The sequence below is a fragment of the Thermobia domestica genome, chromosome 1, assembly GCF_964235325.1.
Source record: "Thermobia domestica chromosome 1, izTheDome1.hap1.1, whole genome shotgun sequence".
Classification (NCBI taxonomy): domain Eukaryota; kingdom Metazoa; phylum Arthropoda; class Insecta; order Zygentoma; family Lepismatidae; genus Thermobia; species Thermobia domestica.
Window position 1 is genome coordinate 107,922,124 of NC_137454.1, and position 18,675 is coordinate 107,940,798.

The window sequence follows — 18,675 nt, forward strand, 5'->3', positions numbered from 1 at the left end:
TTGACTCTCGCATTCACCAAACTGGATTTGCCGACTCTTTGCCTTACATTTTTTTTCTTATTATATATTGCATTTCGTCCAGCATACTTCTATGTTCGCTTTCCTTGCCTTTAGTGCTCGGATCCTGGGTTTGATTCCCGATAGCGGAGACTTGAAATTTGAAGCCATTACAGTGATTTGGATTCCACCACAAACTGTAGTCCAAGTCTCATATAGCGTCGGTGCATAAAGGGGTGCTAAACTCCAATCTAACCAATAAGCTTCTATATTTTTCTAGTACACTATATTATACATCATCGTCATCATCATAGGTACTTTGCCACTATTGGCAGGTCATTTGCCGCAACTGAGGTCCATGCTCCACGGTCTTCCGCTAACCTCTTCGACTTTATATATCATTTTTATGTTTTGATATCGTCCATTAATTGTAGTCTCCTTCGTCTCCTCCCTCTCTTTCCTGTCACCATACCCTCTAGTACGTCCCTCATGATACAATTCCTTCTTAGCCAATGTCCCAACTCGTTTCTCTTCGTCTTCTTAATAATGTCTAAAATTGTTCTTTACTCTTCCACCACTTCTAACTGTAAGAAGCTCCCAGCTCGATCCAGCTAATTCTCTCCATTCTTCTCTACACCTACATTTCGAAATCTTCCAGTCGTTTTTAATCATATTTGCGTGATGTCCATGTTTTTGACCCATACAGTACAATACTCTACACAAGACATTTTATGACTTTTTTTTCTCAACTATTTATTCGAGGTCTCACAAAATAGTATTTTCATCCTCCTAAAGCCTTCTTTTGTCTATCTTTGCTTTTATTTCATGTCCGCACTTCAGATCATCACTAAAAACGCTTCCCATGTATTGAAAACTAGTCACTTGTTCTATTTTCTCCCCTCCTACTTGTATATTTCACGTTGGTTAATTATGGCATTTTCGGCAATGTATAAGTCTCCTGGAATTTTTCGTTTAATGCTGCACGTTTATCATCCTGTCTTTCTAACTTGATAAGATCTACTTTCAACTTTTCATGAATCAATGACTTTTTTTTGTAGTTTAATTAGATGATCATTAATGTTTTTTGTGTTGCTAGATTTTGCTTCCAGTTTTCAATTTCCACTATGGTGAATGATGAATGTGATAAGTAGGTTTCCGATTGCATTTCACTTTAAAATATATCGTTTACATTTTTTAAAAAAATTGGGGAAAAAATAGAAGGTACAGAAATACGATTATGGAGCGAAAGGTACGGAAAATAGGGGAACACAAATAAGTCTTTCAATAAGTTATAGAAATCAGAACACAGAAAGCGAGCCATGAAGCTCTTACTACTCTTCAAATATTTATAAACTTCTAGTAAGACGCTAAAACTTATCATCAGACATAATTACGCTGTGACCCTGACACTATTGCAAATTCCACTGGGAAATGAAAAGTGGTTTCGCTACTTCCGTTCATTTACATGTATTTATGTAAGTGTATGTAAAAATTAAACATTTCATGAGCATAAGTAATAAAGTACAACTGAAACGGAACATGATATAATCGAGTTGTGTTGCCGATATCAGTTATTATTCGAATAAAGAGATTTAAGTGAATTCAAAATTACATATACAGAGTGTTTCAAAACAACACCGGCAACGTTTGGGAGGTGATTAAAGTATAAACCATTCTGGGTTCACAAATGCTTCCTTTCGGAGTTACAGGCTGCCGAAATCATGAAAAAATTAAGTTTAAATGTCCATATCTCAAAAACCATGGGAGCAACCGTAGTAGGGTCAAGACTTTATTTAGGAACTAGTATATGTCCTATCCAAATATCCTTGTTTCAGAATCCTGCAGTACTTCTGCAATAATTTTCATAGATGTAATTTGTGAGTACTTCAAATTATATGCCCGTAGCCAAACTGCCTCTGTATAAATTGTTGCGTGAGTACCTTAGGATTCTGAAACAAAGATATTGTATGTAGCGAAACAAGGTACAGAGAGAAAATAATAGTACTTTCAGCTCACCTTCTTCACTGAGAAAAAAAATGTAGGTGGCGTACTTAAAAAGATAGATTACATGGGTAATTCCTGTAGTTTTTGGACTTAACGTACAGCAGACGTATAACTGAAATCGCATGTTTTATAATACTTTCTGTATTAATGTTCTATCTATACGTACTTTCTGTATGAAACAATGTAGGCGGTCAGGATATCACATACAAATGGACGTATATAACATATAGCTGACGAAGGTAACATAAGTATATGCATGTGATATACGGAAAACTGTTTGATGTCAGACATCCTGCAACGACATGATGTAACATCTAAGGGCAGTGCCTATGTAACATATGGATAACATATGCTCCGTACTGATTTCTATAGTAATCAAGAGGATACCGTATATTTGTACAATATACCGCTGTCCGGAGAACGGATTTTTCTCTGTGCACTTTAGTTGGGAAGAAAGCAATCCCCGAGCATCCTAAACATTAATTCGCCTTGCGATATCTTCTTCAATTGTAGACCTATCTAAACAGTCAATATAAGCATGTTTATGTCTTTAACACTCGGTAAGCACAATTACTACCTAGGTAGCATCATTGGAAAAATAACAATAATAATAACATAAATATACAGTAATATAATATATGTAAAAATATTTTTACGAAGTTAATTTAGTTTACTAATCGCGGAACAGGTGTTTAAATGATTTGGATGACACCACTGTGTATGTTGGCTTTACTATTATTCTCCATTTATCGTTCTACAGGGGAGAAGTTGTCATCGCTCATTTGGATGTTAGTATTTCTTATGTTCTTTTTGGAAACAAGATCAAATTGCACTTACGCCAAGTTGGACTCTGAGCTGAAGACAATGTTGAAGAGGCCGTGTGGTACGAATAATAAACACGGAACAACGAAGGACAAGGATGAAGAAACAACAGAAAACAACAGAATAGATGCCGTAAAAATTGCGCTAAGCACTGCTTCAGATCATGTGAAGGGAAAAATTTCAAAGATGATGAAAAAGGTAACTAGAAATAAAGAGAAAGATAGACAATTGAGGAAATTATATAGATATGAAATGTATACTTACAGAGGGCGTTCAATAAGTTTTGCACAGATCGATATATATATATATATATATATATATATATATATATATATATATATATATATATATATATATATATATATATATATATATATTAGTTGCAATATGATTATGAAATTTTAGGTGACCGTACCTTTACCCTTTGGCTTCAAAATGGTAATAATTGTTGTTTCCTATTGTTCTCAGGTAAACCACAATTTACACTAAAGTAGACATCAGGACCCGATAACAAGCGTTAATGGAATTCCTGTTCAAAATTTGGTGATGAATCAGCCACATCAATTCATAGGAAGTTGCTTCCGGTTGATGGAGATCACACATTGGACCGTTTCAATATCCAATGTCGGTTGCAGCGGTTTTTTTTTTTTTTTTTTTAACTATACTTTCCAGATCAGGCCAGAAAACTAAGCCTCCTTTTTCTGGGATCAGTGAGGTGTCATTTCCATAGATTTCGTGGAACATAGCTCCAAACGGGGAGGATTTGTTAGTCACTGGATAAAGTACGACGTGCTCTCCAGACCAAGAGACCGGAGCTGCAAGGTAAGATTATCAACTCCATCATGACAATGCCACAGCCATGATGACACAGCAGAAAATCATGAAAATTGGATGGGATTTCGTCCCTCAGTCACACTATAGTCCGGACTTGGTTCCTTCGAATTTCTTCCTGCTTGGTCGTCTGAAGGCCCATCTGCGAAGAAAAACATTTGACAGAGACAAGCTTCTCATTTCTTGTGTGAAGTAATGGCGCAAATTCAGCCACCTAATTTTTTACCGAAGTGCATTCAAGGCATGGAAAAAACGTTGTAAGAGATGCGTCATATCAGATGAAGACTACACTAAGTGACATGGTCTTGTAACCAAAGGATTAAAGTAGTGTATGTTCACCTAATATTTCATCATCATATTGTAAGTAATAACAATATTATGAACATCTGTGCAAAAATTACTGAACACCCCTTGTACATAAACTAAGTAATTCCTTTCATTGAAAACTACATATGTTATCACTGATAAATATATGTGTGGATAATACCATTATATTTTAATTATAGTTCAGTTTCGGTAATGCGAAAATTTACACCTTAATGTGGTATAACATCTTTTTTTTATTTCTAAAAAACGAAATATATTCACTATCAGATTTCAAAAGATGGCATCCTGATATCCTTGGGCAGTGAACATATTTCAGTATAATGTCAATGATGCTACCTAAGCAGAAAATAGATGATTTGATCTGTACTACTTTTGAGAATCAATTTTTAATCATAAATATTCACGCAGCAGTCTTTCCCATTTAGCAGCCTGAGAGTTTTTGGAGGAGGTAACTACTAGAAAAAAAAATTTTGAATCACCTGTAAAATATGAATTATTACGTAAAAATATTGAATGTAACTATGTGTGTGTGTGTGATCATAAAGGCCAAATTGCAAAGTCAAATGAATGACTTTTGGTATATAGCTAGGCCTCAATCCCAACTGGGATGTTTTCATATCGCATTCATTATAATACATATCCTAAGAGGGGAGTGGGGGTCTGAATTTTTGTGAAAAATTTAATATCTCACGAGTCGTTCAACTTAGGGAGCTCTTCTCAACTCAGGATAACTCAGGATAACTCTTTACTAAAAAGAAGGAGAAGGTGTCCTATCATTTTTTAAAATTCTCTTTTAAAGGGAGGGGGAGCACTTTCTATAGATTATAGGGAATTGGTAGTGGGCTGATTACTAAAAATAATCGAAAATGATCGATATTATTAATAGTTAAGAAACAATTATTAAAGAAAATAAAACTACAGTGCTTCGCATTTTATATCCACTGATATCTATTATAATAATTGATGGTTTGTGTTTATTATATAAAGTGTCAAGCACAACGCAATCAAACCACATAGTTGTGAGAAAAGGGAGCCCGTCTTGGACCTTTTCTTAGGGGAACGATATCAAGACAATTGCTCCGGACAGTGGTCTGGCGGAGCGAACCATTCCAAAAGCGTTCAATTTTAAGTATTTATGCCTCCTTGCAAGTATGCAACACATGAGAACTGAGAAGCTCTATTCAAGTCGAAAAGTATACGGCTCTAAGTACGGATCTTAAAGAATGATGATTCGGTCCGTAATATGCAGAATGAGGTTTAAGGAATCTTCTTGCCAAATGTGCGATACCCCAGTAAATCCGACAGTTTCTGGGGGATTAGACCCCAGAGTACAGTCTCTGTTCCTTGAAATCCCACGGATGTGTGGCACCTCCAGACTCTCTTTCTTCGCCTTCTCTTCAATTTACTGAAATTACGTTCCTGTCATGGGGACTCAAAATATTTTGCTGGGATTTCCAAAATCTGAACAGCCGCCACTGATTAAAACAGGCAAATAATACCATTAATCGATTATAATCTCAAGGGACTTGTATTTTTGGAAATTTGGGAAGCGCCCCGGTTACTCTTCAGGACCTCGTAATCAGATGTTAAGTAACTTCATACAGCTTCATACCTAATAAAAATGACGTTATGGCAGTTATGCCCTTTGCCCTTTGGGATTCATCCATTTTAAAATAGGCCATTAAACTTTGCCTCCCAAATTGAAGTCCTGTTGTTACCTGTGGACTTCCTTTTAGAAGAGCGTAACCAGGCACTTGATAAAACAAATTATAAGGGGCCATCTGGCCATGGCCATACCCAAAGGGGCGCCATTAACGATGAAGAGGGTCCTCTTAGGCCCAATCAAGGGGTGCCATCATATATATCTGTTCGCATATAATTAGTTCTACTTCAGTGATAGCATGTGAAAATTATTATTATTATTATCATTATTATTATTATTAATAATAATAATAATAATAATAATAATAATAATAATAATAATAATAATAATAATAATAATAATAATAATAATAATAATTACTCAAGGGGACCAGGTGGGAATTCCCACCCGGGCCAGACCGCCCTTGAGTGTAAACTCTTTAGTTAGTGGAGAGGAGGGCATAGGCCTAGATCATGGGCCAGAGTTGATGACGATAGTTTTCGTGGGTCGGAGTGAATCACAGTGGTTCATGGAGGGTGGTGGGTCGGAGTGAATCACAGTGGTTCATGGCGGATGGTCGGTCGGAGTGAGTCACGGTAGGTGGTGGGTCAGAATGGGTCACGGTAAGTCGTGGGTCACGATGGGTGGTGGGTCAAATTTTCATAGACCCACGCTATCTCTGGTATGGATATCTCAAACTGAAGAAGGCATTGTCCACCTATTGTACCCAAACCCCTGGTTTCTAGCTAACAATTTGAGTTGACCTTTTCATAGTCGAAACAGGCATTCATTCCATAAATGAGCTAATTGAATGAGTTTGAAAATTGTCCTATATTATCTTGGGAAAGAATTAGTAATTTACAATTCCAAATAAAGAGGCTCTGGGACACAGCGTTATTTTAAGTCTCTAGCAGACGAGACAAAAAATTAAAGAAAGGAAAAACATTCTTCTAGTGTAATACACATAATCAATTAACGCTCTACTAAACAGAATTTCCGAAACAAGGAATAGTAAAGAATAGTAAAAATTGAGACCTTAAAGTACACCTATGTTGATAAAACTAAGAGATAAGTTGAATTGCATACATGTAAAATGACATTTGAGAAGTTGAATATGAGCTGAATTACGATATAGTTATTCAGAGATGATTAAGTTTCAAGAATAGTTAATGACACACGTTTTAAAGACATTTTCTAAGACAAAAGTAATTAATCTAGAAGAACAGGCAGTATTGAAAGGAGTAGTGATACAACTACCCAGATGAAGAAATTGGATATTGATGTTTTAAGGATGAGAACATGGTAATTAAAGTAGTGAAGCAATCTATCGCATTCAGCTTAAAAAATATATTAAATTTTTATTATTGTTGTCCAGGGTAGCAAAAAGATTTACAAACAACACTATCGTATTATAATTAATTACATTTATATTGTTCATTATCTATTATTTTAGAGTGCATTCTCCCATGTTTGTAAAGATTTCATGTACATTCATATTTTTTCACTATCACGAATTCATATCAACATTATATTTCTTATTACGATAAAAAATCCAATTTGTGCTATAAACTCCAAACTGTATCGCATATTAAGGAATTATTATTATTATTATTATTATTATTATTATTATTATTATTATTATTATTATTATTATTATTATTATTATTATTATTATTATTATTATTATTTATGATTGCAGTTGAGAGAAGATGGATCTTTTACATTGCAAACTTACGAAAACCGTTGTTTTCCGGAGCATGCAGTTCATCAAATCAATCAAACCACAAAGATAAAGAAAATGGTGAGTATGTTTCTAAAGTTAATTTGAGAAAATAACTCATATACAATTGATTGCGGTTTAATGTAAATTTTAAGCACCGAAGCCGTTTAAGACGGACTTTACTATTTAAAGTAGGATTCGTACCACTACTCGAACTGGTAAGTCAGATACACCCATCCATTGGAAATCGAACTCGGTTGCCATAGGCGTGCCCACCAAAAATTTTCTGGGGGGGGACAGTACTCTTCACTTAACATTGTGGGCCAAATTTAAAGAAAGGCTGATGTCAATGTATCCCCCCCCCGATTTTCAAAATGTCTCATAACATGAATTAAAGTGCTGCAATTTAGGATAAATAAATACTATCAATGGTGATAACAGAATCTATTCCAACGACACGAAAAATCCTATTCATGGTACTATTGACAATATTTATTAAAATTAATGGGGATTCCAGGGCAATGATTGATTTGTAGGTTTCATGACAGTACAATGAACTTATGATCAGTGACTAAGCATATTATTCAAGTTCATGATTTTATTTAAGATTTGTATTGTTTCCCATTTTGACACTGAAATTGGGTCTTTAAGTGTCCTGTTAAGAAGCTTCAACCTCTGATAATAGGGTCTATCTCTAGCCATATGAGCCCAAGAAATGTAGATCCTTTTTCAAAAAGCCTCAAAAGCGCAGCTGCTGATCCTAAAAATGTGTTGACAATTCCGTCAGTCTTCATCTTTTCCAACGTAAAGAGAATTTCTTCATAATGTTAAACAACTCCCATTATTATACTGAGTCTACAACCTTACCTAGTGGGACACAAGGGTTTAATGTTTACAATGTTTGAGACGAGACCACCAGCATTAGCCTCAATCAGAGCAGAAAATCTTGACCTTACTGAAAGTGACTGCGAAAACAGTACTCCTAGTTCATGCACCCATTGCAAAGAGTTTGTCACTACTTCTGACGCACTACAGGCACCCTTAATCACAAGATTAGTACTGTGAGCTCCACAACGTACGTACAAGGCAAGAAGTTGCTGTTTACATATAATAGATGGAACACTAATGTTTGCACCACTCGTATTTCCAGAGCTATCATAAACTTATCCTCTGAGTTGAGCAATGGGAAGCTGGAGTCTCACCATCTCATTCAGAATAACTGAAGCTATAAACTCACCAGTAGTTGTGTACTGTAGAACACAAGAAAACTTTCATGAGTACAGAGATCTTCATCAACTCACCTGGCATAAATACTTAATTGTTCTTCACCATTCACATCACGGGAACCATCATACACGATAGAGAACAGAGGATGGTTTTGAGATTTGATTTTGTTACATACATGAAAAGCAATTTCTTGGCCCATTGTTTCAAGATTTCGTTCTGGATTTTAACATACATGAAACTACATCTCTTCGTGTTTTCCTTTATCCAGCTCTCCAATTGTGGAAAATCTTCAGAGCTAAGGTTCAACAACTTAAAGAAATTCCTGAACGGGGGGTCAATGTCCTCTAAATGCTAGTCCTTTTCTTGCAAGATAACGTATACTTGAGATTACATTTTTTTCCAGGAATTTCCTGGCTTTCAGTTGTTCATTTAAAATTTGTCTCTTTAGTTGGTTTTCTATTGGATTTTTTCTCTGCATGTAGCGCAGTACAGCCAGTTTGTGGCATTTTGAAGTTTCGTGTATACGGAATTTCCCTTTAGCCTTCTTCCAGTTGCAAAATCTTCCATGAACTCTTTTTTTTTTTTTTTTTTAATTGTTTTTCGAGATATCCATACAGTAGAAACAGAAAATGAGGTTAATTTTGTTTGGATCGACGTACAAGTTGGCACAAATTTCAATGTTCGACCTTTCAGAGACTGTTGTGGAAAATTTGTAGGTAACACTAAAGTTTAATTGGGCTTTGAAAATTTCGAAGGGTGGAGAAAATCTGAACTACTTGCTAGACGTGGAGATTGAGAGGTTTCTTCTATAGACATTGATGGTGATGGTGACCGATACGAGATTTGAATTTCCATTGTCACTTTCAGGTTGTAATCCATCAGCAACGCTTTCATTGGAATTAATTTTTCTCTTCTTTTCTTCAATAATGGCACTGCTTTGACCCACGTGCTGTCTTCTTTTCATTTTCTTATGACAGATTGATCCATTACAAAAAATAGAACAAAACACTAAACAGAAACAACAGATGACAAACTTCTTATCAACGTTATATTCACAGTAACACACGTAAACACTGTTGTCTAAATAACATTACTGTTGGAGAAAATACGCTGCAAAACATGTCCTTTCAAAAACAGTGGAGCACTTGCGCACAGCCCAGTTGACGAAATTCAACAGTACATTAGAAAGAACACGCAAATAGACCTACGTTACCCGCACACGAAGAAAAAGGTCTTTTTAGGCAGGTTTTGAGTTATATTTCCGAAACTAAACACAGTGTTGTAAGTCTTCCATCGATTGTCAAGGTTGACGCAATAATGGTGGTATTTTTACAGGAAGCCGATACAGCAAGAGTCGGTATAATAAAAAAAAAAAAAAAAAAAAATCATTCCACGTTTTCTCTTTTCTCTTTGTAATGCTATAAGTGTAGAGGGAAAGGAATCTTTTTAGATACTTAGAAAGCGCCATTTTTTCTTCCAGCTACCCCTTTCGTGGAAGACTAAAGATAAAATCTCAAGGCAGAAATATTTGAAACTGAGCATGAAACTTTTGATAAGTACTAATTCGAATTCGAAATATTTTTGCCTGGAAGCAAGTTGTGAATTTTTCACAAAGCGGTAGCTGTTCAATATAAAAAGAGACACTAAGAACTGCGTATTTTCAATTAGAATCTACTATTTTCATAAAGGTACTTACTCAGCCTGCGATCACTACACAGAGCATCATTCACATATGAGCATGAATCCCCTTGTCATTCCTCACAACATTTGTACAGTACATGTCCCTCTACAGACACAAGTGAAGGACGTCTTGATAAAAATTGGCAATGGGTATCATAAAGGGGAGATTTTTTCTATTATTTTTTCAATATATTGCACCGTTTGTAAGATTTCAGCCTATTTCCGGCTGGAGTTTCTAATTCATGTATGATCAGTGTTTTCTTTCTTCTTGCATGCAGTATGCAATGAGCAAACACATTACACACACAATTAATTATAATGTCAGTGATAAGCTATATGGTGTTCACTGGGCCAAACGCTCTAAACAGTAAAGATTCATCTTACACTGGAGAAATAGTTATGCTTCGTTTTTCATTATCACTTGAGCATGAAACAAATGACGGAGATATATACTAACCTCGCATACAAATGTGCGGTGTTGGGATATATAACTCGTAGGATATGACGTTTTACTTTTTAAATTTTCAATACATCCGTGTACTCCTTAAAAATGTAATAAAGAAATAACGTCCATTTAAAAAGAATATTAAGTTAGAACTAAATCTTCACAAAATTTGCAATCGATCAGTGAAAATGGCATTTTTTCAGAGTTTGTAGTTTCCGAGATATCACTGTTAAAAGAATTTGCCACAAACATGTAAATGTCCACAAACATATAAAATTTTCTTGGCCACAAACATGTAAACGTAGCATTTTAATATATAGATATTTCAAAATTTTCTTTTTGCTGATAATAGGGATGCGCACGAGGCAAGATTTGAGACTGTCTCGTCTCGAAAATGTGTTGCAAAAGTGATGTCTTGACTCGAAAAATATACCAGTATATTTTTCTATTGGAAGAGCTGTGTCTCGACTAGAATTTTGTCAGGAAAATTTTGTCTCGACTCGTCTCGTGCGCATCCCTAGCTGGAAATGAATGTGTGCACGTTTTATGGTAGTTTTCGACGTAGCTAATACAGTGTCCCTATGTTCTGTACTTCATTTGTATACATTGGTAATTGTTACAGAATTTTCTTCAATTAAGCTGTAATTCCTTTCAATTCCAGGAGTTATTAATTGACAATCGACGTTCCCATTCCAGTATTTCATCATTTTTGTCGAGATATTTGGGGAAGAATTCCTGCTATAGTTTTCTGGAGGGGACAATCCCCTCCTAGAAAATTTCTGGGGGGACGCGTCCCCCTCATCCCCCCCGGCTGGCACGCCCATGCGGTTGCACATGAGAAGAAAGCACTCGTTAGTTGATTAGAATATAGGTAAGGATCCCCACTTTTATAGCACAATTATATTTGGTATTGACACACGATAACAATGGAGAGATATTGAGATGTTATCATTGTGAATTATCTTTCTTTTCTTTTTTATATATTTTTTAAATATATGTAAATGTGTTTCTATGTTTTACCTTCCTTTCCCTTTATAACTCATGTGTTAAATAATGTTTAACGTTATCCATATACACAGGGTGTCTCAAAAGTCCCCTGACATAGGGTAACTCTGTTATTATCAGAGTTACAACAAAATGTAAGAGGGGACCGTCTCCAAATATGATGTTTACGATATGAAGTGAAGGATTTTTTTAAATTGAACGAACCGTTTGGGCTGTACACTCTTTACCTGCCTAATATTAAATGGAAATGAAACGTTGCCATTTACCTGGATCCACAATATAAGTGAATGAAGCTACTGTCTGAAATGGGGGTTGGCCATTGACATGTTAGCGTAAAAGACAGTAACTTCATTCACTTATGTTCTGGGTCCAGGTAAATGGCAACGTTGCATTTACATTTAACATTGGGCAAGTAAAGAGTGTACAGCCCAAACAGCTCGTTCGATTATAAAAAAAATCCTTCACTTTAGATTGAAAACATCATGTTTGGAGACGGTTTCCTTTCTTACATTTTGTTATAATTCAGATGGAGTCGGACAAAATTTAATTTGAAAAGAAGGTACTGGTTCGCAGTAAATTGCAACGTGTGTATCTGCAACTAGATGTTTCTTATATGAACTTTTTTTAAATATGCTTTCTGGATAATATTTATAATTATATATATTACTAAGATTTTACATTTCGCCTCTGTGTACACTTTGAATGCAATGGTGAATTTGACAAATATTCTATTTTTGCAATTAATACATTTCGTTATTTCTTTCTCGTTTTTTAAAGGTAAAAAGTACTGCGAAGGATTTTCTTGAAAGTGTAAAGATCTACTTGGTAGCTATTTACAAAATATCCAAGGAGACTAAGAAGCGGAATGAAGGCACAGAGAGAGCAATAGAGCTAAATACAACGACCACTTATTTAAGAAAGGTAAACAGAAAACATATGTTGCCTCTCCATTCGGAGATTTGTGACTTAAATTCTTTTCAATTCTCTAAATTCTCTTATATTTTTTCAATCAAAGTATTGAATAGATCAATGGTTCTCATCGAACTTCTTATCACGACCCCCATCTCATCACATCCTATTGCTAGCGACCCCCTTATGATTTCTAGTCTGTAATAAGCTTGTGTGGCATTTTTAATATACCTATTGCGGAGATCTCAAATATCCATCTATTTTTGTAATAGTAGAATCCATTTGTTGTATATAGTGGATACAGTAACTTCCTTAAAAGCGAATAGATTAAAACCAAATTTGGTCAGTTCATTCATATTATAAATATCGAATCCGATCAGTCATACTGTTTGAAAATGGAGGCCGTTTGAAAATTTCAAAACTTCACAACTCCTTTAATTTTGGGTCATATGATAAAAAAAATATCAAGTGATTTCTAATTTTGGTTTTAAAAAATTGGAAAGTTGTTGAAAAATTTAGTGATTATTTTAAATGACTTGATACCGAGCTGTGGTTTTCCAGGAAGAAATGCAGAAATTAGTGCATTTTCATTACAAAGTGTTAAGAATCGCCCAGAAAAGTTGTATCAGGTTTTAACTCTACACACAAAATGCCATTAACACGAAGCAAAAAATATCTAAAATCAGAAATAGACCTAGTCAGCAATAATACTGGTCTCCAACTTCCGGGTATATTATGGATCCAACGATGGTATATCTTAGCAGAATATGAACCAAAGGAATTGTCCATTGGATGGGTTGTCGCGTCAAGAGTTTGGAAATCATTCTTGCAGATAGTTTTCTAACCTCGAATGAAATGAATAGTAATCGGAAGGTGCAGTGTCCAGGGAATATCAAGGCATATTAGTGTTTCTCAATCCAGTCAAATAATGGTGTCAACGGTGACCTTAGCAACAAATGCTTTTGCTTTGTTCTGAAGCAGAACATACCTTTGCGACTCAGTACATGGCTCCAGTTTTCAGTTCTTCATGCACAAGTTCCAGTTACTGAGAGTACACAGTTACATTGTTCGTCTGGACAGATAGGGCAGTTCATCATGCATGATACTATGAACAGTCCACCATCGCACATGACGTTCTGTTTATATCAATAGTATTTTGTCTGTTTGGGGATAGGTTCATGTGCTGATAACCAATCATGATAGAGTCCTCGGATATCGGTACAGAATCCATTTCCTATCTCATATAATCACTTTGTACGGAAACCGATTCTCTGGCGAGACAACAAACACACACAGGTATTCTCTTATATCACTGTCTAAGCATCAGTCAACTCACATGAGATGAATCGTCTTACTTGATAGTTTCCTAAATTTTTTCTCTGGACTATGATTGAATAAGTTTGATTATCGGTTCCAAAAGGCGCCTCGAGTACTTCGCCATCTTTAGCTTATGGTGCGTTATAGTGAGATTCATCGCCATTTTTTGAATTTGTTAAATCAACGTTGTATTGTTCCTCTTTAGCAAATCCCTGGCATATTTTTCTTCTCGTTTTACTAGCGTCTTTTTCTATTTGAACTCATAAAGTATACACGCACGTACAAAACTGTTAGGATTCCTCATGTTTGATCTCCCATCGATGTTCGCATTCAACTGTGGCGACCATAGCTAACAGGCTACAAGGGGAAACACTTACTAATAACTTACCTTTTACTTTTCTTTCATCTGGAAACGAAAGGTGCATTAAGTGCATGCAGTGTCAAAATATTTCATTTCTTTGTTGCACAAACTAAATACAACTTTCTTACAAGGCTGTCTATAATCTTTATTATAAATTAACTAGAAATGTTACAGTTTCGGAAGTATATCACTTCCTTCTTCAGACTACTACTCCAACTGAAATTGGATTTCAGTTGGAGTAGTAGTCTGAAGAAGGAAGTGATATGCTTCCGAAACTGTAACATTTCTAGTTAATTTATAATAAAGATTATAGACATCTATGTAAGAAACTTGTATTTAGTTTGTGTTTAAGATGGACACAAGGCCGTTTTATCATAATATTCTTTTTTGATATCTCGTACATAGGTAAATACTATTCATTCTTGCTTTCCAACTAAATAGCAAATACTTATTATTATTTACCCTTTGACAGTTTTGGGGATTTATCATCATCTCACCTCATCTAATCTAGTCTATTTTTTCTAGACACATCAGATAATGTGTCTGATGAAGAAATGATATGTTGCCGAAACTATAATACATTAGTTATAATAAGTGATTGTTTTGGTCAAATTTTATTTTTATGTAACTAATCATATGAAATGAAATGCATTCAACGCACAGAACGTAGAATCAAGTCCTGTTGTAATTACTTCATTAAATCTCTTGGTTATAACCATAGCGTTAAGTTAAATATAACTTACATGGTATTGAATATGTTAAAACATTCCATGTAAGATAACATTTCCCAGACTTTCTAAGTCAGTGACTACACTGAAAAAGATCGATTTTCATACTGTGCTTTCATTAAGTTTCTGAATCAAAAGAACAAATGTCTTCTTATATTTTTATGTTTAATATGAAAACGAATAGAGTATCTCAGTACAGAATGTTGCTAACAATAATAGAGTTTAATTACACAAAAACACAAAAAGTGGGAAAAAAAAGAATAAAAATTACTTTTTGAACTCAGAGCGTTGATAAACAAGGATTACGGAAAACGAGCAAAAGCACTTTTAGGCAAGTGGAATTGTTGGTACAGACATGTGTGTGTGTTTGTATCCCGTGATCGTAAGCCGAAGAGAAAAAAAAAAGTTCATAAAACCTTCTTCGTAAACCTAATTGTCTCGAAAAAGAAAGGTTCGTAACTCGATGATCTACTAGATAAGATTTGGGCCAAAAGATTGAAGTACCAGTACATCGAAATTTTGGGTATCTCCGAAATCAATTTGTTATATTGAAATTTTATTGAGACGAAATAAATTAATTTTCAAGAACTCGCCTATCGTTATCTCCAATGCAGGATATACAGTACTTCAATATGAATTTAGAGGGAAAAAAACCTTAACATCGGAATATATACAGTCAGAAAGAATAGTAAGTATAGGTTGGAGCTATTATTTCTTATACTTCCAACCTATACTTAATATTGTTTTTGATTGTACAAGAGGTAGTATAATGTACAGTAATTGCGAGAAAATACTTCTATAATTTTTCAGCACCAAATTTTTACAATGGTACACAACGATCTCAACTTTTATGTTTGAAATATATATGCCATTTTCTTGACTAATATTTAGTTATAGTTAATTTTTAATATTTTCTAAAAGAGAAAAATCTATTGACTTGGTTTCTTATTTCTTGCATTGAAAGCTACGCAAAGCTTGTAATTTAATGGAATAACGTTTATTGCTTAATTTCATTGCTCCTGTCGTGTATAGGTGTGAAAAGTGGCTACCATATCAGTTGGATAATAAAAACAATATAATAAAAAATATTATATTTTATAAAACAGGATGAATTTTAATTATATCTTGAAAAAATAAAGTTAAATATAGGGAAAGAGACAAAATATTCATTAATTGTGCTGAAAGTTCAAAATTTATTAGAGTGAAATGTTTTAACATACATTCAATAGAGAAAAGGAAAGGGATTCGTTATACTAAGTTCATTACAGCGACATTTTACTGTACTTGTATTTTCTTTTTTTCTTTTTGCTTTCTTTCTTTTCTTTTTTCTTTTTTTTATCAAAACAAACCTTAAGGATACAAAATCTGTTTTTATTCTACAGTTGCTGTGTGAAGTGAAGACTTTGTATAGGAAGCGATACAAAATAAAAACAGAAAACTGTTTACCAAAGGAAGATCTAAGTGATGATACAACTCTAGAGAATATGACAAATTTCGTTTTTTTATACTACGAACAACTGCTAACAAACTGGGCAAAAGTCTGGGATGAAATCAGTAAAAAGTTCAATGAATTGAAGCAGAAGAAGAAGAAGAACCGAAGACACCGTGATGCAGTGATAATGATAGACAAACTGATGAAGTAATGACATCCTTAGAAGTGAATCTCAAAGGTATTACAATTTAGAAATTAAGTTAAAAAGCAATGCAAATTAAACTAGTTTTCGTTTCCTTTGATATATTTAAAGATCAGTTCACTCAGTATGAATTATTATTATGCTAATCGACTTTTCAAAATACCTCCTAAAAAAATGGTATAATTACTCAACTTGTTCGGGTAAGTGTTATAATCACGGTGTTCATATTGAATATATTCATAGTCCATTTATGATTTTTGCGTTACGTTATGACAAAGGTTACGCTAGGACTTTGTGCAACGGGACTTTCTATTAAAGTGAGATCCGAATACTAGGCTGCCTTTTATACGACTCGTTGTACGTAATCCTACCGCGAATATATGCTAACATCTGCTGAGGGCAGTGCACATAATTTATTGGTAATCTTCTGCAGCTGGTCCAACTGGTAAAATACATTTTCCCAATAATTTTAGAATGAACATGCCAATTTAAATGGAGTTTTCTGTAGTTAAAAGGCAACGTAATTTGATACAGGACATATTGTATTGTCATTTGTCAATTTAAACCAAAAGATATTTGTGACAAAATATGTTAAGAGCAATGCTCTGTGGATTTGCTTCTCTCTTTTTTTCTAGAAATTTTTATATACGTATATGAACAAATAACAATATCAAAATTTGTACTTTATATTAGTTAAGATTTTGAAATTTTTATAAAACTATGTTGTTAATTTCCTTGAGAAAGTAGGCTTATTTATTTCCAATTATGTTTCTTTTTATAACTCTCTCGTTATGTGATGTAATGATAATTGATCAGTGGTGAATCGTACAACAAATCGTAGGCCAAACGCGCGAAGAGTTAGTTTCATATTTTAATGATTACGTCAAGGCGAAAAGAAATACTGATAATTTACTTTCTATACACTTCAGAGTGCAAACAAATAACGAAAAAAAAAAAAAAAAAAATACTGAGTAACTAAGTAATCGAAACCTGTTACAAAGGGTGCACTACAGTAAGTACTAAAACAAAATAATTACATTGGCATATAAGTACGACACATTGCTTTTGAAACGGTGAACCTTAACTCTTTGTGGCACAGTGTTTCTGAAACGTCATCTAATAGGTGGTATAATATAAGTACCACCGTGATTCAAAGAGTTAAAGGGCATTTCATTGTAATCAAGTTCTATTGTAGGTAGAATGATGTGTTGAGGAAGTGGTAAGAAACTCTCTCTTTGCAACTGGCAACTGTACGTACTAGTTCCATTTTCCGATTTGTTTTGAAATCTAAGTAAAAGCCCTGTCCTTAATAACTTCATTATTGTAAACATCGATAAAAACAAAGAAACATTTAGACCTATATTTTTTCCACTTCGAAATCAGTCACTTATTGCAGCTAAATTACTTTTGTTGCTATTTCCAGCATTAAATTTCTTGTAAAAATTCTTTTGCTGATATATTTATAAAGGATTTGTTGGCAGCACAAGATACCAAACGGCACAGATGATATTGATCTTGTCAAAATTACATAAAATATAACGGCTGTAAAAATGTTTTAATATATGGAACATAATTGCTCTGCATCTACCTTTGAAAGTCAAATACTTCTTTAGTGAAGCTGAGAAAGTATATTTACTCTTATTGGATATTAAGATGGGATTAATTACAAAATAAATAAATAAATAAATAATAAATAAATAATAAATAAATAAAAAATAAAGGAATGGATATCAGTTTTGGTTTATTTATGTAGCTGAAATTCATATTTCCCAAAAATAGTGACCCGGAACTGAGAAAAAGGTTTTTATGGAGCCAAAATGATCACTTATGGATAGATGGTAAATAATTTGAGAAATAGTTTAGTCATTTAGAAAAACTAACCTGTCCATCATTCAAATACGTCTATTGCAATTTTCTCGGAAATCATAAAGGGGAAATAGTAAGTGAATTCCTACAAAGTTTTAGATATAATATGTCATTGGAACTTCACTTTCCGGACTCTCACTTAGACTTTTTCCCAGATAAT

General features: G+C 34.1%; 1 protein-coding gene across 1 annotated transcript; it reads left to right on the forward strand.

Annotated features, from left to right (window-relative positions):
• The first annotated feature begins 8,045 nt into the window (after positions 1 to 8,045).
• Positions 8,046 to 17,494, forward strand: LOC145693153 (uncharacterized). Its single transcript, XM_081768935.1, has 3 exons — positions 8,046 to 8,147; positions 12,478 to 12,621; positions 16,398 to 17,494. Exons 1-3 carry the CDS (start codon positions 8,046 to 8,048, stop codon positions 16,656 to 16,658), a joined length of 507 nt encoding a protein of 168 aa, XP_081625061.1. The 3' UTR covers positions 16,659 to 17,494.
• Positions 17,495 to 18,675: the final 1,181 nt, after the last annotated feature.

Coding starts and splice junctions, on each gene's coding strand:
- LOC145693153 (XM_081768935.1), top strand. CDS start 8,046: ATGAGCCCAAGAAATGTAGATCCTTTTTCAAAAAGCCTCAAAAGCGCA. Junction 8,148..12,477: donor CAGTCTTCATCTTTTCCAAC/GTAAAGAGAATT, acceptor CGTTTTTTAAAG/GTAAAAAGTACTGCGAAGGA. Junction 12,622..16,397: donor CGACCACTTATTTAAGAAAG/GTAAACAGAAAA, acceptor TTTATTCTACAG/TTGCTGTGTGAAGTGAAGAC.